The sequence below is a fragment of the Corvus moneduloides genome, chromosome 3 (assembly GCF_009650955.1).
Source record: "Corvus moneduloides isolate bCorMon1 chromosome 3, bCorMon1.pri, whole genome shotgun sequence".
In the NCBI taxonomy this organism is placed as follows: domain Eukaryota; kingdom Metazoa; phylum Chordata; class Aves; order Passeriformes; family Corvidae; genus Corvus; species Corvus moneduloides.
The window spans coordinates 89,991,287-90,017,297 of record NC_045478.1 but is presented as its reverse complement, the minus strand read 5'-3'; the positions used below and the strand labels follow the sequence as shown (position 1 = coordinate 90,017,297).

Below are 26,011 nucleotides of genomic sequence, written 5' to 3'. Positions count from 1 at the left end.
GCGTGCGCGCGGGGGCTGTGCTGGGCGGTAGGGCGCGCGCGCTCCACGCGGAGGTGCGCGGTGGGGCCTGGGGAGCGACGGGACGGGACGGGACGGGACGGGACGGGACGGGACGGGACGGGACGGGACGGGACGGGACGGGACAGGACAGGACGCGACGCGACGCGACGCTTGGAGTGCCGCGCAGCGTGGCGTAGCTCGGTACCGTAGCGCCCAGCAGGGCCGGTACCCGGCCTTGCCCCGCCGCCGGGCCAGCCTGCTCCCGGCCGTGCTGGCTTTTTCCTGGGGCCGGTGCCGGGCCCTCACCCGGCCCCGTGGCCGAGCGGCTCGGGGCGCGGACGGCCCCTCTCAGCCCCTGGGCGCTGGGGCTGTGCCGTTGCCGTACTCGCCTGTGGGCCCCGGGGCCGGCCGGGCCTTCCCTGCCCCTGGGTTCCGGCTCGGCCGCCTGTCCCTTGAAGAGGGGAAGTCTGGTGCTCTGTGCACAGGGCTTGGAACATGTCAGCCCTGAGCATGAGCTGCTGCTCTAGAGGAACGGAGAAACGCTGTCCTCGAAGATGCGCGGGGCGCGTTTGAGTGGCGCGCAGCGTGGCAGAGTGGTGACAGCGCGCTAAAGCAGCCGGGAGCTGGAGCCTTTGTGTCGCTTGCATACTGTGCTCCCACTGCACTGGGGTCCGTGCCTCCGCAGTGTGGCTTGGGAGAGGGGCACAACGCTCTTCTGAAGTTCCTGCGTGTTCCCACAGTTTCTTTGCTCAGAATTCGCGTGGGGCTGCGCTTCTGGGGTTAGGCTTTTGTGGGAATGAGTAGTCACGCAGCAAAGTTAGACTGAAATTCCTGTGTCCTGACACGTGTGGCATTTACTCATGTGTGTCGCGGGGACTCGGGAAGTGTGGGCGCTAGTCTGTGCTTTCCTGGTTGTTCTCCAGAAAGCTCTTTGGAGGTCCAGTGAGTAAGGGGAGGCAACTGGGGGAAGAGACAGTATGACATATTTCTTTAAAGCATGCATAACTTAATCTTTGTAGTAAAAACAGGTGGGCAAGCCAGCCTTTTTAACAGCAGGACACAGATGCAGATCTGAGCTCTGTTAGCTTGTCTGGTTCCAGAGTTCTCCAGGCTTGCCTGAGAGGGTCTTGTTTGGAAGGAGAGACACGGAGTTAAAGGAGGTTTCTGAATGAGAAATGAGGATTATGCCACCAAAGCTGCAGGTAGCTCTGTACTACCTTGCAACGTGAGCAAGCCTTTGTCTCCAGGTCATGTTTCTCTTAAGCCTGAATTCCGACAGCGTTACGCATCCTTTTCTGGTATAGCTTTATCAGGAAGGCCTAGAGTCACTATCGTTTTTTGTTCTGTGAACAACTAGCCTAGATCAGTTGTTCCTGACTTTTTTTCATGGTAGAGACCCAGCTACACAGCTTCTCTTCCTTCTTTGCGTTGCTCTCCTTGCCACAGCTCCCTCCCCCCAGCGTGGTTACTGCTGTCTGGGTTGTGATTGCACCTTACTGGGTGGAGCCTGGCCGCTGAGGTCGGGGCTGGGAAACAAATCTGGTCTTGTGGCTTTCCACCATTGTCCTGTTCTTGACACCTCAATACTTCTAAAACCAGTAAAGAGACATTTGAGACGTAATAGAGTGTAAAGTTACAGTAGTGTGGGCAATCCTCTGAATTCGCATGTAATTCCCAAAAGGCAGAGATGGGGGAGGGGCCTTTCTTTGCTTCACCTCAAACCCTACAGGCCCACCAGAGAGAACTCCTGAGGATAATCCAGTAACTGCTCTTCTGCTCGTTTCCTTTGACTTCCCACAGATAGTTGTCCTCTCCACAGCTTAATTTTCTGCTGGTGCACTGGGAATAACCGCTCCCTATTTTAGTACAGTGCTGTGAATATGAATGTGTAGGATGATTTTAGGAGTTTGGATATTGGAACAATAAGTACCGTAAGTACTTTAGAGGTGTGACTTCTGGATACTTAAAATGTCAAAAGTAAGTTTTATTTTAAAGGTGTGCAGCTCTTTTGTTATCTGCCATTCCTGATTGTGGTCTGGAAAATGAAGTTAGTGTGTTTTTCTTCAAAATTGTTAACAGATGTATCTGTAATGAGTTTCTGTTGGTGACTTGGATCAGTAAATATCCTGTTTAATAGCTAATCCTATTCATAAACGGAGTTAAAAAAGACTTAATTCCTCTTTGTGGATCCTGGCCTTTTTGTCTGTCATTAATGTAAAACCAATTATGTCTTGGTAATGAATATCTTGTGTATTTTTAACACACACAGCCCTTAATCATATTGTTTCCTTTCTGAGGAGAGCTGTGAATGGATTGAGTCCCGTAGTTCACAGTTGGCTCCTGCAGCTCACTGTGGCAGACGGTCTATAAATAGACCTGCAGTGGCAGAGTAGGGGTTTAGGCATTTGCATTGCATATACTGTCTTGGGTTTATTTTCTGTGTTTTAATGATGGATGATAGATGCAGTTCAAATCTTCATGGTGCCTGCAGCATGTCTGTTTTGATCTTTTAAAAGAATAAAGGTGATGTTGGTTCCCACTGTTCGACTGTGCAGATCAGGTCACTACTATAAAAGTGAAGAATATTTTTACCTGGTTTCTTTGGCTTTGACAGCAGGCTTTGGGTAGTTGGCCTCAGCATTTGCTTTGCAACATCCATTGGTTTTCCATGGGGCCTGTGTGGATGAGTTGTTAACAGAAAGAGGGAAAAGGAATAGCTGAATGATTATGGAATTACAGATCTTGGGAATATAGGGAGCAGGGGTTAATTCCAAAACTTGTCATTGAAAAGAAAAGTAATACTGGATTGCCAGGTAACAGCACTCTTTAAAATTACGTTTACTCTAGGATGCAGGCAAGGTAAGAATGGTACCTTGACTGTTGTTTAGGGTATACACCACTGATAAGAACTTGGTCAGAGCTGTTGCACTGGCATCTGGAGTGTTCAGATGCAGACCTTTTCAGTGCTCCCATGGCTGTATTAGTAGTGTAGATTCATGCAGACCATTCTTGTGAAGCACACCACTGTTTTTGCTGAAATGACAAGAGATCCTTTTCTTGTCCAAATCTCCTGGTGTTTCTTTGGAGATACTGTCACCGCCACATAAGTCTGCGTTGGCAGTAGAAGAAGCCCCACTCTTATGTTGTCCCACATTCCGTTGCAGCAGTGTTCATGTGCCTTCAGGTTGAGCTGGGTCAAGAAACTGAGCTAGCTGAAAACTGTGACTGATTTACAGAAGTGCTAAAGCCAGCATAAGGGAGATGATGGAAGTGTGTGTTGGGGGGACACGGGGCTTCCTTTCTTGGTACTGTGTGCCCTGATGTTCATTCAAAATGAGTGCGTAATCCTGTCCTCCTTAGCTGGCAGATGTCCTTGCTTTGTATCAGTTTCCTGAGGTGGTCTACTCATGTGTTTGCAGACATTTGATGAAAATACTGTACGTGTATTGTTCGTATTTTCCAATTTTATTAGCTGGGATGAAATTTTCCAGAATTTCTCCATTCAAAAGCCGCTCAAGATTGCAGTGAATATAGGTTAGTTCTTTAATATCAAGGGAAACCAGTGAAGGTGATAGCTATAGCACTTGAAAATGGCACAGTGGGTAAATAACTTCAAGACGTTTATAACTGGTGAAGAGTTTCTTTGTTGTGCAGCGTTGGAATTCGATGTCGGTCTTTTGCATTGAATGGGGTAAGGCTGAAGGGCCCTTGAGAAGAGTGTTTGCAGTAGAAGTTTATTGCATGCTCAAAAGTAATTCAGTGAAGTAGAAATAGGGTAATTTTAGTGAATATTTGATGAACAAATTCCTCACCCTTTTTCTGAACCTTACTTTGAGCTCTTGTCTGAGGTCTGTGATAACTTTTAACAGATATGTGGAGAGGGGCAAAGTGTCTCTGTGACTGTGATTTTCATGAGATAGAGCCACTACTGGAAATTAGGGGCAGCAGGGTAGAAACAGCCAGAGATTCCTCTGCATGGTTCTTTATTGCTGCTTTGGTGCAGCTTTGAGTGGTCAGTGTTATATCAAGAGCTGCTTTTGTGTTAGGCCTGTCATTTTAGGAAAGTGTCTGTTTAAATACTGCTCTTGCCTAGCATAAAAAACTTGGAAATTAATCCTGCTTGAGCAGGAGATTGGACTAGATGACCTCCAAAAGTCCCTTCAAAGATAAATCGTTTGTCAGGAGTGTATTAGTGACTAAGTACTAAGCAAGTGGTGCTGTTTGCCTGTCCAGGGTATTGTGGAGTGTGCTCCTGCCTGTATCGGTTGCGGAGTACCAATGGCAGACTTCTGGGAATTCCTACAGATTTTCCTGTGCTTGAAGGTTACGGCATTACCTCTGACCACTGAAACCTGACGACCTGGGGAGAGCCATCTTCAGAAGCAAACTTGGATCGTATGCATTCCCTGTGCCTAAGTGCAGCTTCCTCTGAGCCTTTTTAAGGCCCACTGGTATGAGGCAATGTGTGCTGGGAAGGAGAAGAGTGCCGGGGGCACTGGGGCTGATGGCTGTCATCGATTTATAGCAGCTCTTCAATTTTGCCACCAGCTCAGAGTGTTCATGTGGCAGCACCAAGCATGGCAGAGTAAATGGCTTCTGTGCCCTTCCAAGTTCAGTTGTTTAGTAATTAGCAACTCCACAGGGGGGAACTGAGGACAGGAGAGATAAGTTCACAGCCACAGAGGGATCAAACTGGGACTGAGTCTGATTGAGGAGCACCTGGAGACAGACCCAGACTATTGGCTGTTCCTTTCTAGAGAGGAAACTGGCATGTTACAGTAGCTGAAGTTGTGATTCACTCTTTGTGAACACACTTGCACCCTTGAATGCTGTTCTTCATGCCATAGATGCATTCTTCTTTTCCCTCCACCCTGAACCTTCCTGCTAATTGGAAGCAACCCCCCTGTTTACTCAGTTGCTAACAGGATGCTTCATACCAAATAATCAATCATGAAATTTCTTAGCTTGTGACACATCTTAATGTGCTGAGGAATAACTCTTAGCTAAGCAGGGGATACTGAGTCATCTGGAAAAATAAACAGTCCTTGGACACTTAATGGTGTTGATGCTTCTGCTGGTAGTTTTGTAACTTCAAACCTTCACTGCTGCCACAGGGTAGAAACAAACAGTGACTTCTCCCAGGAGTGATGAGTGAGTTCAGGGTCTAGGCAGCACTTTAGCACATTTTAGATGTGCTGGTCCTTTGACATCTGTGCCTGCCTTGTTGTGAGCCCGCAGACCTCTCCTATTGGTCTTATGTAGTGGTGAGGATGAGCAGATGCACCTTCTCCAGCCACCAAGGCTACCATGCCTGCCAGGAAAAGAGAGGTGGGGGTGACAGCGGCATCTGGACTCCCCAAGAAGTGTCCATCAAAGACAACAGAAAGGCCAACTTGCAGCTGCTCGTTTGGGTTTTGTAGAGGAATCCAAAGGGTCATCGTGATTCTGGAGGAAGTAGGAACAGTATTACCCACAGAGTTTGAATTTCATATGGGGACAGCACACCCACATGCAGAGCAGTACACAGGCAGATGGTGGGCTTAAAGCAAGTCAGCATAGTTGAACTTGCTTAGAAATCTGAGCAGCAGCAAGGCCAGGTATTAGGACCTTGATTGCCAGCAGCACTGTAAATGTCACAGGGCCTTGCTGTCATTAGGATCACACAGCTAGGTAAGGAGATGTGGCATAAACACAGCCTTTTTGGGGTCTCATTTCAGAGAGGGGACAGTGCAGGCAAGCCCTTGACTAATTTGATGATCATCTACCCCAGAGAAAAGTGGCTTTTTTTTTTTTTTTTTTTTTTTGGAGATAAATGCAGGCTTTGGTTGCTGTTCTCTTCCAAACCTGTCTGTATGACAGGGTTGGTTTGCCACCTGTGCTTTGCTCAGGTAGGACTGCTCAAAACTGCTGTGGTGCACATGTCCTGTGCTTCTCATTGTGCTCTCAGGTGACACTTGCTTTGTAGAACAAATGCAAATCCTAAAACTTATATATGTCCCCAAGTAAGCAAACACATTGGAGAAAAAAAAGTAATAAAAGAGGGAGTGAAGATTCAGGCTGGACTTTACTTGGTTGTAATAAGAGCTGTGGCACTATCTGTTGGAGGGGTATTCTGTGGGCATTTTTTTCTCTGTAGAGAAGTGAGCTTTGTTTTTAAAATAAAAAGTAGAAAAAATGGCTTTGCAATGTATTACTTATAGTTTGGGCCAAAACTCATCAAAACTGTCAGAGAGAGAGATGAGGCAGTGGATTTTTAGTGTTTGCTTTAGAAAGGAGAGAAGCACGTGTTGGTTACACTGCCAAGGTCACAGCAAGCAGTGTCACCTGGCAGTAGTTGCAGTCAGGTGGAAAGTCTTAGCTGTACCTGAGCTGGCCTGAAAGAGGACTGGCTCCACGTCTGTGTTGTTTCCTCCCTTTGCTTGGATCTGCCGGCATAACCACCTGGGTCATCACTCCCTAACGATGTTTGGGAAAGTGATCTGAGTTCAGATAAGCCTCTGTGGCTGCGCCTGTCAGTCTGACAGAATGAGGTTAGGGAACTGCCGTGGATGTAGGCAGGGAAGAGGGTGTGGCTCTCAGTCGGAGGTTAGCCTTGTAACTCAGCTCTGCTGCAGTCAGGGTGGTGTACAGTGTACAGCAGCGTTGAGCCAGCACTGTAAAGTTACAGGCAACTCTTTGGGCAGCCTGAACAGGGCAAGATTGGCAGCGGTGTAACTGTGGTCTCTAAACAGGCTGCTTAACACCTTTGTGTGCTAAGAGAGCGTGCCCTCACCAATGGAGCTCTGACTTGTTTCTTGTCTGGCAAATCGTTTTCTGAAGCTATGGTGCCAGTCTGTAGATTATTTGGCTTTTTGCTTGGTTTTGTAGGTAACCTTAGTAGCTTTTACAAGTAACCATGATGGCTTTTACTGGGCACTGCAGCCTCTAAACCAGTTCACATCTGAAATTCTCAAACCTGCTTCTCGTTACATGATTCACAGTGCACGCAGAAGGGCCCTTACCTCTGTGTGAAGGAAACTGCAATGCAGTGATACTGAATCCAGCTTTGTAGTATGTGTGTCTGAATTACATTGCCTCCTGAATTCAGGCAGGGGTTGTAGATCTGCTTTGTAGCGTGCTGCAGATGCTGCTACCACTCTGTGTCCTATGGATTGCAGCATCTAAATACTTGCTGAGGCCCTGGTGTGTGATTCATGTAAAGGAAAGAAAGCAAACCAAATTCTGTCCGTTTTCCAGAGTTAATAATTCTTTTGTTTCTTGTGCAGGGTTGGTTACCAAATGGCTCTCTTGAGTAGACAATTTGGTTTATCTTCGACCCATCTAAGCAGTGCAGTGATCCACCGACAGTTCAGGTAACTTTCAAATTTTGCTTTTGTTTTCCTCGGAATGTTTCATGATTGAAAGAGATGCTCTTAAGTATATCAAGAATAAGATATAGCATTTGTAATTCAAAAAGATAATATAATAAAAAAAAAAAAAGTCTCACAGTTGTCCATTCATAGGTTGAAAAGTGAGCCCAGACACTCCCATTTGCAGGTTCCTGGCAGTCTGAACTCTGCATTGTCATATGTGTGTGAGGAGGCTTTTAGGCCTTTGACAGCAATGCATAGGCCTGCAAGTAGAAGTTGAAAGTGTCTGTGTTTCTCCTGCAAGTGCAAAAAAACCAACAGCAAGCCCCTGCTGATGCAGAGCCAATTACAATGCTTAAAATTATTCAGGAGTTTATCATTTATTTAGAATAAAAATAATCTAAAAAATTACATTCTCATACTTTACCAGTGTCTATTTTGCTATTTTTCTTTTGTTTCTTGTTCCAGGCTCTAGGCATTTAAAGTTTTGAATTTATGGACTTCATATTTTACAATGCCTTGCACAAAACTGAGAGCTTAATCCTACAGCAAACTCTGCCAATATGGGGAATCTCTATAACACTTTGAAGGGTCAGGTCTTTAGTTTAAAGGATGAGAATAGTCATTCCCAGGACTGTGGTCTAGAGAGGGGATTAAGACAATGCTCAGGGCTAGGTTGTGTGATAGTCCTTGGAGCTATCTTGAGAAGGTATCCAGGTCTTCCTGGCTTTCTCTCTAAGTGGGCTGCATGAGAGCATTGGCCAGTATACATTTAAAGCATATATAGGTGACAGTGGGAGGGAGGTGAAGTCCAATCCATAGAGGTGAGCAGGACTTCAAAAGTCTTAGTGGGGAGACCTTTTCTTTGTGGGATATTGCTCCAAGACTGTGGCAGGAATGAAGAAAAAAGGGAAAGAAAAAGTTCTCCCAGTGCAGTTATTCTTGTCTAGTGGTTCCTGGACAGTCACATTTATATCTGTTTGCTACTGCTGTATTGTACACTTGGTCCCACCAAGGTTATCCCTGCTCCTTCCTGTGACAGCACTTCCCTTTTTTCAGCCTCCTCTCTTCTGCCTTCCCTGTAGTGCAGCCACAGATGGTTAGCAGAGGAGAGAGAGTGTGGTATATCACAGTCCCTGCCAGGGGATGGGATGGGAGAGGGTGGCTGCTTGCAGAGATTAGTGACTTCTAAGAGAGAGAGGAAAGCTAAAGTAGGCCTCTCCTGTGGGAAACAGATCTTGAAAGGCAGTGCTTGACTTCTGGAGTTTTTGGACTAATGCAGACTGACTCTGCCAGCCTTCACCACATGTAAAAACACCTGCTTCAACTGATGTCCATCCACCCCACGTTTGGTGTGCATGCTCATCTTTTAAGTAACTTTGCAAATACAGGTCCTTCCTCTTCAAGAAGGGATGATGGTCCCTATTTACTTTACATGCTTCTGCTCTGAAAAACAAGATGAATGGTTAGGTTGCTTCCATATGCTGTCACTGAATAGTTCAGCTGGCAGCAGGTTGGCCTTCCTGCAGCTCTGGCCAGCATGTTTCTAGTACCTCACTGCAAAGCAGTTTAGCAGCAGAAAGGACCTTCCTGCTTTTCCAATGGTCTGTGCTTGGGTGTCCTTTGAAGACAAGCAACAAATCACTTGAGTTTGAGCTCACTGAATAAAAGAGTAATGGTTTCTGTAAGGGAGTATGTTCCTGCTGTTCTCAAGTATATTCAGAGTCAGACCTAACAACTTAGTGTTGTGCAGTTTATTTATGTTGTTTTTTACTCCCCCAAAGCAAACCTACAGAAGAGACTGTGTCTCTCCGGGTTCCTTCCACATGGGGAAAGTGGTGATCTCTTAGATTCTAGTTGGGGACAGCTTAGCACAACCACAGCAAGCCCTCAGAGGTCTTACTGAGAGCAGAATAAACTGGGAGACTCACAGACTTCACTGAAAGGAAGGTTGGTCATAAAAGTCCTTAGTGCTGGGGACTGTGTGCAAGACTGAAGGAGCCTGACTTGAGTCTTAGCTTCCTGCAGGCTGTTTGAAACAGAAGCGAGCACATTTTTTTGCTTGTAGATTGAAGTTGGATCATCTGCAGTTGCTAAAAAGCCCATGAAATGCAAGCCACTCTTCACGCCATCTTTTAGCTGTGTTTTGGAGCAGAAAGGTCGTTTTATGTTTGACATTTAGTGAAGAGTGTGCAAAGCCCAAAGTAGCATGTGGCTTTCAAAGAGCATATTGAATGCAGTCAGTGTGTCACCCATATGGTATGTATTTGTTGCTGGCACCTTCTGAGTGGTTTGTGTAATGACAAGATTCTGTGCCAGGTTTGCCTTTGCTCCCCAAGGATTATTGAGGAGTTCTGTCTCTCATTCTCTCCTGTCTTTTGGTAGCATCACTGGAGCATGCCAAGCAGTACAGAAACTAACCCGTGTGCGAGTGGTGGACAACAGCACCTTGGGGAACACACCGTACCACCGGCCACCAAAATGTATCCACGTGTATAACAAGACTGGAGTTGGCAAAGTCGGAGATAAGATCCTTCTGGCTATCAAAGGAGAAAAGAAGAAGGCTTTAATTGTAGGGCACAAGATGCCTGGCCCCACCATGACGCCTAGATTTGATTCCAACAATGTGGTACTCATAGAAGATAATGGAAATCCAGTAGGGACTAGAATAAAAACACCAATACCCTATACACTGCGAAGAAGAGAAGGCGAGTTTTCCAAAGTATTGGCCATTGCCCGCAACTTTGTATGAATGTTAAGAGAGGTCTTCAGCAATCCCTTTATATCCTTTCATACAGTAGCTGTTCCCTGGTCCTTTTCCAGAAACTGGTGGAACATGAAAAAGTTGATGTTCATCAAGAATCCCTCTCAAGCAACTAATTTAAATATAGAAATAGTTTCTTTTTCTCCAAAAGAAGGTTGATTTATTTCACAGAGCATCTGCAGTATGTTTGAGAAATGGTCCTTCACCCTTATTCCTCCTCTGCTGTTAATCTGGTCTGTCATCATTAAAATGAGAACATGAAAATCCTTGTCCTGTATTGCGTATGCTCTCTTTGCCCTATTTCAGCCTTTCCCGGTTCCCCAGAAGCAAGACTCAGTCCCTGGCCAAATGACACTGGGATCTACAAAATGGATTCACAAGTAATAGAGTAGGAGAAATACACAATGAGCTGTGGGTGCCTTGGGCACATTCAGTAAAAAGTCTAATTTCTGTCTTTGGCTAGGAGAAGTATTTAGGAGCAGTTAGAATCAGGAGGGCATGGTGGCCTGCAACTTCAGTGGCGTGTGCTTGAACAGGGCATACCAGAGATTGGGAAGCAGAAGTAGGGAGGGGAGCTGAAGGGGAAGGTGAGATCCATCCTATGCTCTCTACCTCACTAACCTCCAAAAATTGTGTTCTCTGATTAGTGCAAGGGCTGGGTTCAGATTGAAAGATCCGCAGAAAGAAGCTTCCTTTTGGACTGCTTCTTGGGACCATCGTTGGACATCATCCTTGGTGGGCTGTTGGTGAGGCTGGCTGTTGTCCAGTTTCCTAAGCTTAGGCACAGCAATGGTGAATGCTACTGTGTTGCTTTCAGGACCAGTTGGGATCCAGGACTGAAGAGCTGCTTTTCTATGGAGCTGAGCAGAGAAAATTGGTGCTCATGGCCGGTGAAGGGACATCAGTGCAGGGCACTGCTAGACATAGCAGTGCTGGGGAAGAGGGTGCAGGGGGTGCAGTCAGCAGGAGTCTGCCCAGCTTCAGGCCCCTCAGCCAATTCCTCACAGGTCTGGTGGCAGGGGTGGCTGGCTGCTCCTTGCCCTTCTGCCTCCCCTTCCTGTTAGGCTGGGAAAGCACCTTGCTTTGGCTCTGCATTGCCTCAATGTGAAGATCTAAAGAATGCAGTGCTGAGCTATTGCACACTCCAGTTACTCCTTGCAGATGTGTCTGCCCCATAGTCCCCACTGTGAAATCCGCATTGTCCCTGGGAAAAGTGAGCCCTGGATCCCCTCAAACTCCCATTACTCCAGGTAACACAAAAGATTATATTATAGGTTTAATTTCAGTATTAACCATAAGTAATGGCAGTGTCCCACTAAGTAAAACTTCTGTGTGAACTCAGTCCTGTGGGAAAGCAGAATCACGTGCTGCTGGCAGCATGTTCCTTGTTTGCTGTTGTCCACAGGCCAGGGAACATTGGGTCTGCTGCTCCAAGCCCTCTGAGCCCCATGGGCGTTGCCTTTAAGCCCTGGGCCTGTCTCCTGCATAGGTGTCTGCCCAATGGCACAGCAGCAGAGCAGATGCTCGCCTGGCTGAAGTCAGTGTTTCCAGTCTGTCTGAATGCAGTCAACTTCCAGGAGGAACTCTGTGTGCTCGGAGATGTTTATGCCATTTTGCTAAGTGGGACAGTGAGCAAACTCTGTGTGGCAGTCACAGTGATAAGTGTGACTGGCCTCCCTCCCTTGGGTGGGGTTTGCTTCTGTGTCACAAGGGCATGGCACAGCCTGACGACTCGGACATTGTCCGTTGCCTTTTTTTCCTGGTTAAATTTGTTTCTGGATCGTATTTTGTGTAGAAAAAGGGTATATGCTTTTATACTTTTTTAGGGAAAGTGTTTATGCCACTCAATAGCTCAGTGGTCTTGCTTTAGAAAACCTGCAACCTTTGAAACTCCTCCAACCCTGATAAACACATAAACAAATACTTCTATAATTTTTTAATAAATCATAAGCCAGTTGACAAGGCTGTGCTGGCCTTCCTCAATGTAAATCCTTTTGAGAACAGAAGAGGAAGATGGCTTCCCTGAACACAGTCTAGAAAATAGAATTTGAAATGGCACTTGTACGGGGTATTTTGTTTCTGTGCACAGGCTGTGGGTAGAGTCGAAGCGGGATTTATCCCAAGCTGAATGCCTCAGTCCTGCCTAGCCTGGTTTATAACTTGTCTGAAGGGACAATTTAGTGTGAGATTTTTGCTTGGCAACAACTCCAGCCTCAAAGCATCAACCAGCAGGACCTGGGCGCCTGCAAACAATCCTTGTTTTTCTTGTCCTGACCATAGGGGCTGTGAATCTCTCATGGGATGCTAGACCCTGCTGTTTGGATATTAAACATTTCACAGAATCTTTGCTAATAAATTTCCAGCATTTTGCTGAGGAAGAGGTCATGGGGAGAGGGCACGAGAGGAAGCGGGCAAGACAATGCAGCATACTTGAGATTAAAATGTGGAGTGATGCTTTAGTTGTAAGTAAACTGATACATGTGGAACTAAATCCTTAATCTCAGAGCTTAATAAGCAGACGTGCAGACAGCTAAGCTAAGCATATCCCATAGTGCGTCTCCTGCAGTTTTTACCTGTCGTCCCTGATGAGGAATATAGTCTCAGCAGAAATCCCTGGCCTATGTTGACAGCTCTGTGCTTGGCAAATTCCAGGTGCTGCCTGTAGCAGTATCTCTCCGAGGGGAAAGGGTCAGGCTTGTGGATGAGCTCATAGCCTGCTCCCACCCATCCCACTGATGTGGGCCCTGCCATGGCTGCAGGATAGTCAGTCCCTGCTGCTCTGGCTGCAGAGCCTGTGCAGGCAGGGGCAGATGGATGGGGCCTTGCCCAGGCTGATGTGGGTTCTCCAGGCTCTCCATCTTTTCCTTTGAGCAGGCACTGCTCAAGGATCCTCATTTCCAGGTCCCCTCTTTTGTTTTGGCACAAATAGGGGGATAATACCTGCTTGTTCTCAGCTTCCAGGCTGCACTCTGCTCTGTTCCAGGGCCTTCTGATGAGCGAGCCAGTGGTGTCCTGGGAGCAGCTGCTGAGTTCCCTGGCTTGTGGCATCCTTCTTTGGGATCCACTGAAGCTTAACTCTCTCCAAATGGGAGGCTTTTCCTTTTGCGTCCATCCTACTAGGAAAGCAGATGTGATTTCCTCTCTGTGTAGCAGTTCTTCCTGCAGGTCCTTTTCTTAAAGGACAGCTGCAGGCAGGTGGAATGATTTCTCTCAGAGGAGGGAAGAAAAACCAAAACACTTCCTATCTCGGCTGCTGCCAGAAGGTCATTCTCTCCCCTGCTCCCTGTTTATTATTCTGCCATTAACATGATTTGATACTGTCAGTGAAAAAATTTTCCAGTGTGACACATGCTTAGGGTCTTCTTCCTGGGGTCTTCTTGCCTCATTACAAATGTGCCCCCGGGTCAGTTCCAACTGGGTCCTTGGGTTAGTGTACATTCCCGTGCATTTGGATATAGGATTTGTGTCAGCTAAGCTCCCAAGAGGGTGCCTGTTTGTCTGGCAGTGGTGGTGACTTTGTGCCCACATGTTCTTCCATGGGAGTTGGGGAAGAAGGGTCTTTTTTTAGGGCATCCTGCATGGGTAGGGAGGGATGGCCTTTGGGAAGATGCTTGCCAATGAAAGAGACGTGACGAGGCTTTCTGGATGAGGGCTGGGGTCTGGAAAAAGACAAGCGAGCACTGGGGATTTACTGGCCGTGAGAAGAGGTGTCCCCGAAAGGAAGCGGGCGAGACAGATTATCCTGGAAGGATGCAGCAGGGAGCTGATGTCTTCCATCTGCTTGGAGACTGAGGCTGAGAGACAGGCGGCCCCGTCTCGTGGCCCTGTGCCAGCAGGGTCGATGGACCCCAGAGCTGGGGGAGGCAGCTGGGAGGAGGGGGAGAGAGCCGAACTGGGGGTGATGCAGCCGGAGCCTGGACGCCTCGCTCGGCTGGCAGGGCTGAGAGCGGTGAGCTGCACATCCCCGAGCGGGAGGCTAGATGGCAATGTGGGCGTGATGGTGTGCCCGGCAGCCTGCCCGTGCCCCGCGCTCGGCGGGCCCCTGAGCCTGACTGACGGCACAGACTCGCCGCGCACAGAATCTCCCCGCTCAGCACGTTGCCCAGGCGCAGCGCAGCTCCGGCCGGCCGCGGGAAGGTTCTGGGCGGACCGAGCCTGACCTGGCCTCTCGGGGAAACACCCGGCGAGAGCCAGGGAACTCTGGCTGCGTTTGAGCCCTGTCTCCACGGAAGGTTGTTGAGTGACCAGGGGCGTCAGGGTCAGCTTTAACCTTTCGGTGAGGGCGTGCTGGGCTAGGAAAATCACTGGGAAGATCGGTCTGCAAGCAGCATTCTGACTCCCGTGGGGCTGGTGGCTGGTTGGGAAGAGGAGGGACAGCGGCAGGATGCTGGCTCATGGATGGCAGGGGGCTGCAAAACAGGAGTCAGGGGTGGGCAGCAGGGAGGCACAGCCTGGCTCTCTTGTGAAGCCCTGATCTGGGCCACTCTCCTGATGCAAAACAACCCCTCAGAATGCATTGTCACTCCTTGCCAGGGTCTTTCATCTAGAGGCAGATGCTAAATCTCCTTCCCTGAGGGAAAGGCATGCCAAGCCTCAGGTTTGCTGGCTGAGCAGCATTTTCCACCCAGCTGCACACAGAAAGCAGTGGCAGGACCCCGCTGAGCCCTTCTGATGAGACGAGTGAGGGCTGTCATTTCTTTAAGTGTCTGCATCTCATCTGAACGTGGCTGTGCTGTTCAGGGTTGACATGACCCAGGAAGAGCAAAGAGGACAGGGAAACAGCTGGACACTTGTTTATATCCTGCAGCTACTGTTCAAGATAGACAAGGGAAGGGGGAGAGTGTCCATCAGGGAAACTCTATGGGCTGGACACTTGTACTGGGAAATGCAGAGGGGCTAAAGGGGGCAAGGAGTTGGGAGTGAGGGAAGGGGGATGGGGTTGGCACTGCTGCCAGGGCAGAGCCCCAAGGTTGAAGCTTGTGTGGTTGCTGCCCAAAGGGGTCTCCCCTGAGCGCGTTAGCACCAACTACAGCCTTGCCAACTCATTTTCTGAGTAGTTTCTCCTGTTCTACAGCATAAGAAATGGGGGGTGAATGACACTGAATCCAGTCTGAATGCTGTTGCAGTGATGGAGCCTCAAGTGAGCATGCCAGGCTGGTCATCTTATCTCAGAAGCTGTCAGGGATAGAGGATGGAAATTTTCCTAGGCCTGTCACAAATGCACCCTCTAACAAGAGAACAGAATTGGAAAGCTCAGGAGTGTCTAGCCTGGAGAGAAGAAAGATTAATGAGGGCTCATGACAGAAGGATAAAAATAAGGACGTGGAGAAAACACATCAGGCACATCCATTCACCTTCTCTGAGAGTGCAGTAGAGGCAGTGTTCAATCAAACAGGCTGTCAGAGGAAATAAAATTACCTTTTTTTCATTTTTCCTTTCACCCAAAACACAGGTTGCCTCATGAAATTCATTGCTCCAGGGCTTCACTGCTTAACAGAGCTCAAAATGAACCTGGATGCTCACCTCCATGCTGGCTACAGTGAATGTGCTCAGTGTGAATATTACACACACCCTCCCCAGAAGACTGGGAAGTGATGTGCCCAATTATTGTGGCACAGACACCAAAGACAGGCTGTCCCTTGGGCCTTGGAAATATAAGCTTGCTTTGCAAATGTCTGAAGGCTGCAAACTCTGTGAATGTAATGCAGTTCTTTAAAAATAAACACGCAAGCCCCAAGGTACAACATGGCCTAAGGCAGAGCCTGTGAAGAACATCCAAGGTCTTTTGGCACAAGGCTGTACCCCAGATCCTGCTCGCTCTCTAGCTCAAATGAGCTGCTCTTCATAGCTGTGGGTATGGAGCGTGAGGGGCACTGGTGAGTATTCCTTGGGGCCAAGGTCAGGATGGGGATAAAAATGTCTTCCTCTGATGGACCCCAGTCGTGACTATGGCACCCCAATGTGGTTTCCCACAGTAGATACATCTCTTGGGATTAAAGCATTTGTTGCTCTAGCTTGTAAGACTGGGTGCTGACCCTGGATGAAGTAAATCTTCCTCACGTTTCTGGGGCAGCATGATGCTCTGATTGGAAGTCATGGTGCTCCCTTCTTGGCTCCAAAATGAATAGTGTTTTGTGGATTGGGAGAGCAGCAGTCAAGCATTAGGGGTGGCATGTACTTCTGGGGAGTGTGTTTCACTCAGTGCATTCAGGGGATGGGAAGAGCTCAGGTGTTCCCTGATGTCCTGGTCCTGCCAAGCCTGGTCCTGCTCACTCAAACAGGCGCCACATGTTGGGATGGGGCAGAGAGAGGTACAGTGGGGTGAGTGGTGCCCAGTCCACTCTGATGGCCCACTAGCAGCTCCCTGGAGGCACTGACAACAGCAGACCACTCTAGGTTCACCAAGGATGGCAAAAGCTGAACAGACCAGAATGTGTTTTTCACTCTTGCACTTCAGGCCATCCCTAAAGGAGCTCTGCCTAGGGCCCTCAGGTGCTGTTTTGTCCTGCCTTTTCACACTTCACCCCAAGCATCTGCCTGGGATGCACAGCAGGCTTGGGAAGGTGGTACCCATCTCCAGTGCAGGAGGGCCTATTACTTCTGCAGGATGAGCTTTCGGGGTTTTGTATTTGTGCTTGACCAGAGCAAAGACAATGGTTGTGTGCTGCCCAGCCACCTGAGGTTTGTTCTTAATCATGTTTACTTTTCTCTTCAAAACAAGGCTCGAGATTCCCTGTGGGTGTCTGGAGAAGGGTAGGAAAGGCTCCAGTTCACTGGAGGCAGAAAACTCTTTGCTTGTAGAAGTAGATAAAGTGAGGAGAGGAGGTGGTAGGATGGTAGATGTTATCTTTGCCCTTGTTTCCTGAGCCTGATGCTTGGCTCTTGGACATTCTTCCAGAGGCTCTAGACAGCTCCAGGAAGCCTCCAATCTGTGTTTCATAATGTTAACATCTATAAATAGCTGGTTTAACTGGCTTCACAAGTCCGACACTTTGCCTTGGCTCTGCCTTGTGGAGGAGGAATAGGTTCCCGGGAGGCCTCACCTGCAGTGGGGTGGGCTGAGGACATGGGGACCTCCAGGGCATCAAATCCAGCCCTGCAGAGACAGTTGCCTCATGAAGGCTTGACAGCTCAGGAAGTGGAACCTGGGGGAGAAGGAAGCCAGGCTGTCCTCCTGCCTGCAAGGGAGGATCTCCAAACACCCATCAGGCTTTCTGGGGAGGGATCCACCCTTCCCCTAGTCCCTGTGCTCCCTTCACTGCTGGTGTCTCCACTTTGTCAGCCTGCATTGCTTGCAGGAAAACTCCAGGGCAAAAGACTGCCAATGCAAAGTGGTGGCTGGCAGGTGGTACCTTGTGTGTCTGCGGGAAGTTGAACAAACCTTAAGACTTTTAAGAACGGGGAAATGCAGACTTAATGGGCTGTCCCATGCAAATTTTAGGTCACCTGAGGCTGAGCTAAACTCCCTTCTACAACCTCCAGCTACTCCTTTGTGGGTGGTTGAAGGATGGGGAAGAGCCCTGAGAAATCCTTGGCAGATGGCATCACAGGGCAGAGAGAGGAAGAGGGGTTCAAGTTCAGAGCAAAGGGGCTGCATAAGCTGGGAAGCATATGCTGAGGTTTTAGGGCAGGTATTCTAGGCTGCTCTGGTTCTGTGCAAAGACTGGGTGCTGCTGAGATATAAAGGGACTACCACCCCAAGAGACTCCTGAGGTGGTGCACAAGCTCTGTGTTTCCTGCTTCAGGAAACTTCAGCAGCCAGGCTTTTACTGACTGAGGGGACAACAGATCCCACATGAATTCTGCTTTTTCCCACATGGACTAGGTGGGGTGGATGGGGGCTGTTAACCATGTCTAGGGATTATAGTTACCTAGTTTATGGTAGGGATGCTACTGTGACCCTTTAAACGATGCTATGCAGAACTAGACCAACAATTTGTGTGGTCCTTGGGGAATGTCTGAAGTACAGGCATGCTAAGAGAGGTGCAGATCAAACCCAGGCTGCATTTATGGCTCCAAAATCTGCCACTTTGTTATGGGGTGGTGAGTGGATTTTAGCATGCAAGTGAGGCAGGTGTTTGCCTTTCTTTCTCCATCCCTCAGCCCACCCCTTACCCTAGCTGCTGTCTTGTGGCCATTCCATTCAGCAATGAATACACTCAACCAGGCCCAGGCACTGGTGGGACAAGCCCATATGATTAAGCACTCCTTCCTGTACATCCCTCTCACCTTTGATTTTGCCAGGCAAATCATCCCCCTCCAAATCACCTGTATTTAAGGGACCATTCAGGCAATAAGCCAAGTCTGATGGTTCCTATGCCCTCCTCTTGAGATGCACCAGATTTCAAGACAGTCTGAAGAAGGGGTTCCATTGCAGAGCATATACTAAAGCATACACTTTAGCCAGGGGATCTCTGGTCCTAGGGAAGGCAGCAGGAGTGCTGTGCTGCAGTTGTGTTCCCACCAGTGTTGCAGACCCACAGCAAGGCTCCCAGGTCTTAGCTGACTCAGTTTCACACACCTGGCACTGAATGTGAGGGCTGGATGACTTAGCTAGGGCTGACAATCTCCTCAGCTTGGAGGCTGAGTTTATTGACCCAGTATCTGTAAGGTCAAGTATTTACCTGGTGGAGTAATGCAGCAGCACCTCACTGGCAACACAGCCCCCCAGCCCTGCCCAAGTTCTGCCTCTGAGCACTACTCACTGGCCTACCTTTTTAATTAAGAGAATCCAGGTGTTTGAATGGGCTTTAGGGTGACTTTCTACCAAGTCTCAGCCTGGCTTGGGTGCTGGTCTCATAGATGCTGAGACCTGGTGGGGCTGTGGCTGCCTGTGGCTCAGCTGCATTGAGGCATCAAACCTGAGCCGAAAGCCCCTGGTGCCATGCAGAAGGGTTAACAGTCTGCTTGCTCCCTCTGTGCTTCAGAGAGCTTTGTTCATTGGAGTATTAAATTCCACAGCTGTAAATAATCTGCATCAGGAGAGATTATCAAGGCCTTGGGAAGAAGCAGCTTTTATTAATAAGATCAGCTCTCCCTGCAAAGCATCACGTAGTCGCTCTCCACCCTTTCCTCGCTGTCTTGCCAGGCATTGCCAAGGTCCAGTGGCATAACTTCCCCACCTCCATCCTGTGCCACCCATCCTCCTGCCATGCTCCTTCTGTCTTGCTATTGCTGATCGGCAAATATGGCTCTTCACAGCAACTGGCAATGCAGGCTAGGAATGCTCCCACTTTACCTGAGAGGTACTTGTGGTTTGACATGGCCAGGCTGCTGCTAGCCAAGGTGGGAAGGTGGTGGGACACATCCTTGCTGGGACAGGAGTGTGGTGCTTCTTGCCATCATGGCATCTGCCTCTGTGCCAGGCTGCTCCGTGTCTGACTCCTCCAGGGGTATGTCTGTGGGCAGGTGCGGCATGCAGGGCCTGGATGTGGTTTTCCATGGCTCTCCCAGGAGCAGAAAACAGGCCTAGTGGGTATTTGAATGGAAACACATTCCTGGTGATTTAGAATAATGTGGTTTGGTGTCTGGGAGCTTTTTCCAGAGCGTCCTCTGTGAAGGCAGGAAGATCACAACTGCCCAGGGTGGACTAGGCTCTAGCTAGAAAACCAGCCTAGGAGAGGTTTTTTAGGATTGACACCAGGGCTTGGCCCTCTTTCAAGCTGCCCAGTCCCAGGGGATTCCTCACTTCTACGTGAGGAAGAATCCCCTTGCCTAATTCTTCCTCAAACCCTACTCCCCCTCACAAGTAGTTTCCGGTCTCAGCACATTCCTGGCAGTGATGGATCCCCTCTGCCACCAGAGCTTAGAACACGGCAGGGACATCAGGCCTTGTGGTGATTCCCACTTACAGGAGGTGGCTGTGGCTCCCCACTACGCTGCACTAATCCACGTGGTGCAGGGCCCTGCTGAGCTTTCAGCTTTCTTTTCTGGCAGAGCTCGAGACTCAGCATGAGGCCCCTGTACCTCTAAACATCTGTAAGCAGTGCACAGACATCCTCCTTCTCTGCTGGGAAAGGGATTGGTATTTGGGAGCAGCAAAAGCTTTGAGTTTGGGGGAGGGAGTACTGCAGTTTGCACCAGGCTTTCAGGACACTGTTAAGCACTGCCAAGAGCACCAGCCCACGGTAAGGCCTTGGAGAAGCGAGTACCTCAGGGCACCTTGCCCTGCCACTTCCCACTTTCCTGGCAAAGCTGCTGAGTTCAGAGCTAACCCTGACGAGCACATCTTTCCCCCCCACATCACTCACCCAGCTCACTTCTCCCCCCCATATCCCCAAAGAAGTCTGTACCCCGCTGACCAAAGCATCACTTTTAATTAAAATGGTTCTCCTGCGATGCATCATCTGAATGTCTCTGGTTATTCCCGCTGGGCTCCAGCCAGAGGGATGTGTGGGGGCAGAGTATCAGGTCAAAATCTCTCCGAACTGCAGCCAGAGAAAGTCAGAGCAGAGAAGGCAGCTGATGGCCTCACTGCCCCGCTGACAATGGGCTCTCATCAAGGGGGAGCTCTGCCCCAAGAAGGCCTGGGAAAGAGACACGGCCTTTCTCCTTGCAGAGGCATGTGGAACCGTGGATGCCCAGGGGAGGCCGGGAATGAATGCTGTGAGCAGGGATCACCAGCTCCCTGGGCACGGCTGATGCTCCTGCAGGAGAATCAAGCTGGCAGCCATGTGCCACGCTTGGTGGGGTTTGGAGGACTCTCTTGAAGGCCCTGAGAGGAGTAAGAGTGGGACATCCACTGGGGTTTGTAAAAACAGGGAAGAGAGGCAGGTCAGTAAGAGTATACAAAGGATTCCCTCCTAAATGGAGATAAGCTTTTCTATCAAGGTTGCAGGGCTTCATTTGGGTTACCTAGGAGATCATCTGGACCAAGGGCTGCCTGCTCCAAGGTGGCTTCGCTCTTAAGAAAAACACCTTCGCCTCCCCCTGCCCCCAGTGTACTGGCAGCTTTTCCAGGGATGAGAAACGAGGGGGGTGCTAAGGATCAGTAACTCCCTTGGGGCACCACATAGAGCCATTCCTCCTACTTCCCTAAGAAGGGTGAGTGCTAGCTCCACCCACACTGCTGCTTGAGTTTCCCGGGCTGGGGTCCTGCAGTGGTGCCTCAGACATGCTGCAGGCTTGGCTCTCAGCAATGGGAATTGCCGAGGTGTTTCAACTCTTGCACAAGTGTGTCCCCCATCCCGAGCCGGGTGGGACATATGCCACACGTGGTCACTGTGACCCTCACGCCTCACACGTGGATGCAGCAAGTGGGCACCCTGTGGGGTTGGGGGTGTGCAAATAACGATGTTTTACCCCAGCCCCTGCAGAGACTCCAGCCCTTGTGCTTTGGGAAGTAGAAATTCAGCCTTCTGGCAGGAGGTGAGTAAAGCCAGAGAGGAACAGGGAAAAGGCCTTGCTGTGCAGTGGGGAGGACTCTCTGAGGGGCTTGAAACCCACATGGATGTTCTTAGGAGCCTCCCATCTGTTGGGGCATTATTATAGCAGCCCCTGCTGTCATGTGCTGCCATAGAGCAAGACGTCTTGTGCACTCATATGAGCCTGTGGCATCAGCTCGCAGTAAATTGAAATTCTTTTCCTCCTGGACATGCTGGGCTGAATCCACGGGCACTTATGGAAACTGCTGGGACATGCGTGTGCTGCTTTATTAAAGTATGTAGCATTTCATCCCTGCATGGCGGGTGGCAGGAGTCAGGCATGTGCCCGGTCTGTGGTTTCTCCCTGCTCCTGTCAGCTTTGCTCTGCTAAGACACCCTGTGTGCCCCCTCCCACGCAGCCTCCCCACGGGCTGGATCCCGATCCCCGTCCGCATCCCCATCCCTATCCCACCCCCGTCCCGCTCCACGCCGCTCCGCGTCCCTGCAAGGCAGGAGGCGGCCACAGGGTGTCAGGCGGGTGCCGGGCTGCCTTCCCACGGAACCGGGCTGCGGGGCTGCCGCCCGTGGGACCGGCGATCCCGGCGGGCCTGGGGAGCACGCCGGGGGAAGCTGCAAATGAGCGGCAGGGTTTGCTATCACCGACACCCCTGGGCGCGCCTCTCTCCAGGGAAAGGATGGCTTCTCTTCCTTTTCCCACGTAGGGAGGGAGACACGTTTTCCAGGTGCTGTGCGAGTTTTGCCCGGTCTTTCAGAGCAGGGAGGGGAAAGCTGGTGGTCTCCCGTCTGGAGCATCCCAGGTGAGATGAGTTGTGTTGGGCCTCAACCCCTGGCTGCGGAATGCAAAGCAGGGCTTCCCGACGAGGGGAACAAAGGGCCTTGGATAGCAGCTCTAGCGAGCAGGGAGTGTTGGCAGACACGGCTGCCATTGCTCAGGGCAGAAAGCAGCTGAGCAGGGGCGTGGGGAGACACTGAGCTCAAGGGGCTGTGGGTTCCCAGCAGGAAAAGGGGATCAGGAGGTTCGTGGTGCTGAATCTCCCTTGGCAGGCACCTGCTGGACCTTGAATCAAGTTCAGTTGTGCTTCTCCCAGCTCTCTGCTTTGTGGCTGCACTGAGTGTGGGGGGAACCCATTTTTCCCACTGCATTTCTGTGGCGGAGGCGGGGGAGCTGGTGCAGAGAGAGAGCAGGCTGGGGAGGATGCATCAGTGAGTGACGTGTGATGCTGGAGCGAGCAGTGGCCCAGCCTTGCTCAGGTGCAGTTCTCCGTGCTGTGCCTCACGTACAGACGCTGTCTATCCTCCAGCTATTTACCACCAGCTCATTTTGCAAACTCTGCACTCACAAGATTTTTTTTCCCCTCCCTCCCTCCTACTTCCCTCCCTCCCTCTCTCTCTTCCCTGTAGAGATGCTCAGTGTTCCCCATTCAGCTTCAAGCGCAAGGTCTTCCACCTGCACAGGCATTGCTCACGCTGACCCGCCTGCAGGTTCTGTCGGGCCTGTCCAAATTCACCCCCTTCCCTTTTTCCCACTCCATTAGGGCTTTAGTCCTGGCGGGGGCAACTCTGGTGAACAAAGAGGGAGGCTGGTGTGAGTTGAAATGCTGCCAGGGGGGACACTTGGCCAGAGAGCCTGCTGCTCCTGCTCATGCACCCATGAGCCTGGAGGTCCAGCCCCTGCTGCCCTGCAGGGCTGCTCACTTCCCACTGGGGTGTGGGGTTGCCATCTTTACTGACTGGGGATAACTATCCTTTGTTAGAGGAGAGGAGAGGAAGGAAGGAAAAGGAAGTAATGCAGGACTGGGGAGAGTCCCCTGATGTGGGAAGGCACAGCAATTTATTCCTGTGGGTGCTGGCAAGGGATGTGGAGTAAGACCCAACCAGGGATTGCCCCATTGTGTGCTGAGGAGGGAGAATAGAACACTACAAGGAGAGGGCGGTGGGAGTCTCGGCCCTCCCCAGTGGGGAATTGGAAAGGAATTGCGGAGGAAAAGGGGCTGCTCCTCAGTGTCTCTTCCTGGAGGGGGTTGCTTGGCCCTGGGAAGGTTTCTTCCTGAGCAGGGACTATGGCTGATGGCTAACTCACCCTTCTCCTGGTAGGTATGTGCTACTTTCATCTCTTGTTTTGAAACCTAAGGCCCGTGACTTGTCTCAGGCTGTTATGTCCTCTATCTGCCCCGTGCCGAGAGAGGGCTTTGTGGTTTTAAGGAGGTGCTTGAAAACACGAGCTGGGGGTTTCCCTAAGGGTGAGAAAACAGACAGCATAGGTAGGAGACTGCTGTCTCTATCTTCTGATTTCCAGCAGGCAGGGTGGTGGTGGAGCTGACCGCTCAGCTCGTGGCTGTGCACACCCCGAGGCGCGAGGAGACCGCCCCAAATACAGCTGGGGCACACCTGAGGCTGGGGTGAGGGGCTGGACGGAGAGACCCCACCTCGGCTTTAAGGGAAAGGACAGGATTGCCGTTCTGCCCCGTGGGGGCTTTGGGGGCGCTGCTGGGAGGAGGGCTGGCGCTGGGGCCGGGACCCGCGGGCAGGGGTCGGGGGTGCGGCTGGGTGCCGGGGCAGGGGGGCTGGGCTGGGGGCTGCCCGCGGGCCGAGCCGAGCGGCGGGCTGGCTGTCGCACGCTACGGTAGGTGGCAGTGCCGCCCGGATTTTATGAATGGAGGAGGAGGAGGGGAGGCAGATGGATGCGGGGAGGTGGTGATGGAGAAGCGGGGGGGCGGATGGGGGGGGGAATTTTCTGGCTGTGCTCCGGCCTCCACCTCCGTCCCCCTCACCCCTGCGCCAGGCACCCTCCCCCCGCCATTAGCATAGGCCTGCCCGGTTTACATGTCGGGCTGCACGTTGCCGCGGCCGGATCCAGCAGCCAGCAGCGCTGGCAGCCGCCCCGAGTCAGCTGCTTCCCCGCGAGGAGCGGCGGGAGCCGAGCGGGGCGGGCGGCGGGAGGCGCCCACGGGCACCGCCGTTAAGGTGTCCTCAAGGAGATGGGCCCGGCACCGCCGCCAAGGTGTCCTGGAGAAGATGGGCCCGGCACCGCCGTTAAGGTGTCCTCAAGGAGATGGGCCCGGCACCGCCGCCAAGGTGTCCTGGAGAAGATGGGCCCGGCACCGCCGCCCCCCGCCCGGCTCCCCGCGCCCCGCCGCCCCCGAGCCGAGGCCACTGTGGGGCGAGCGGGACCCCACAGGTTTTACGCCGGGTTGCCACCGTGACTTCGCGCCCCAGGTGGCCCAGTGTTGCTCTCCACGAGCCCCTCGGTGGCCTGTTGGCAGTCCCAGGTTGGGCGTGCTGGGAGCAGGCCGGGCTTTGGGGTGCACAGCCGTAGCGCGCTGTCAACACACTCCCTTCTCCCTGCTGCCCGTTTCCATGGCCGGCCTCGCAGGGCAGTGCCGGGGCATCCTCTTCTTCTGCAGCTTCTTTGTGCCCTGGAGCATGTTCACAGCCCCACATCCTGCTCTCCAATGACCCACCACTTGCATCAGAGGTGCCCTTTGGTGGGGAAAGCCAGGGGAAGGAGCTGAGTAACTCCCTGATAGTTGCTGGCAGAGGCAGGAAGTGAGGTCTGCTTGGTGCTTTGATATAAGGAGAGGAAAAGAGCTTTTTTTGCTGTTTGTTTCTGGGGCCTCTGAGGATCACCTGGGATATGTGTTGGTCTTTTCCAGCTGGATCTGGGATTTCCCACTGTAGGGACCAGGACAATAGCTTTACTGGCACAGCTGTGGGAAGAGTGACTGAGTGGAAGAAGTGACTGTGCACAGCCCCACAGCTTCCCTCTCCCCCTGGAGCAGGTGTGGATCATGCCTGTAGTGCACCATGAAACAGCCCTTGCTGTTCCCAGGAGATAGTGAGCTGGGGCAATCGCTGCTTTCCTATCCACTCTGCCCATTCTGTCACATGGGGAATAAAATTTCCTTCAGAGGCAGCTTTGCCTGCCTGCATTGGTGAGGTCTCCTTCTGGGGAGCATTGAAAATGCAGAGCTGCTCAGGGGGAGCTCTGGATGAGACCCTGACAGAGGTGCTTCTCCAGGAGAGAAGGTCTAACATGCCTTTTCCAAATAGCACATTGACCCAGCTCCTGCTGCGGGTACCTACCCCTGTGCCACCCCCATGCCACTGTGCAGGAGCAGAGCTGTCCTGCAGTGTGGGCCAGGGACCCCGCAGAAAGTGCCCGCACAGTGCTTGCGGTGGCTGGGCCCCATTTTTCAGCAGCACCCACATTACTTAGGGGATGGGCAAGGATGGTGCTGCAGTACTGACCCCTTCAGCATGGCCAGCTGTGCCCCAGGAATGTTGTCGTGCAGACCTGGTGGTGCCTTTGGTACTATTTGGGCACCAGTTCAGGCCCACTGGTCCTGCTCTAGCCTGGATGATCCCACCTGCCTGCCCTAAATCTCACAGTGGTTTCAGCAGGACACAGCGTTTTTCATCACCCCTTGCCTGAACCAGTTAGGTAGGATTGCTGTGTGCTGGGAGGTGGTTACTCTAAAGGAGTCCTTGCTTCAGTGGCATCCTGGATCCTGCAG

The 26,011-nt window shown here is 51.2% G+C and overlaps 1 protein-coding gene and 1 long non-coding RNA gene across 7 annotated transcripts in view; both read left to right on the top strand.

The window, feature by feature from the left end:
* Nucleotides 1-3: 3 nt before the first annotated feature.
* On the top strand, nucleotides 4-10,382 carry MRPL14 (mitochondrial ribosomal protein L14). Of its 2 annotated transcripts, none has more exons than XM_032102689.1 (3): nucleotides 4-53; nucleotides 7,266-7,352; nucleotides 9,735-10,382. In XM_032102689.1, exons 2-3 carry the CDS (start codon nucleotides 7,279-7,281, stop codon nucleotides 10,099-10,101), a joined length of 441 nt encoding a protein of 146 aa, XP_031958580.1. In that variant the 5' UTR covers nucleotides 4-53; nucleotides 7,266-7,278; the 3' UTR covers nucleotides 10,102-10,382. The 2 variants fall into 2 exon arrangements, with proteins under 2 accessions (XP_031958580.1, XP_031958582.1); XM_032102691.1 differs by lacking the exon at nucleotides 4-53 and adding an exon at nucleotides 118-201.
* An 11,662-nt stretch (nucleotides 10,383-22,044) lies between these two features.
* Nucleotides 22,045-26,011, top strand: part of LOC116441113 — a 44,474-nt gene continuing 40,507 nt past the window's right edge. For 3 of the 5 annotated variants that reach the window (XR_004238894.1, XR_004238892.1, XR_004238890.1), the window contains exon 1: nucleotides 23,093-23,591. This is a non-coding gene — a long non-coding RNA (uncharacterized LOC116441113). Of the gene's footprint in view, nucleotides 22,295-23,092; nucleotides 23,592-26,011 lie in introns of those variants that run through there. The other 2 variants (XR_004238893.1, XR_004238891.1) reach the window with 2 other exon arrangements.

Coding starts and splice junctions, on each gene's coding strand:
- MRPL14 (XM_032102689.1), top strand. CDS start 7,279: ATGGCTCTCTTGAGTAGACAATTTGGTTTATCTTCGACCCATCTAAGC. Junction 7,353..9,734: donor GTGATCCACCGACAGTTCAG/GTAACTTTCAAA, acceptor GTCTTTTGGTAG/CATCACTGGAGCATGCCAAG.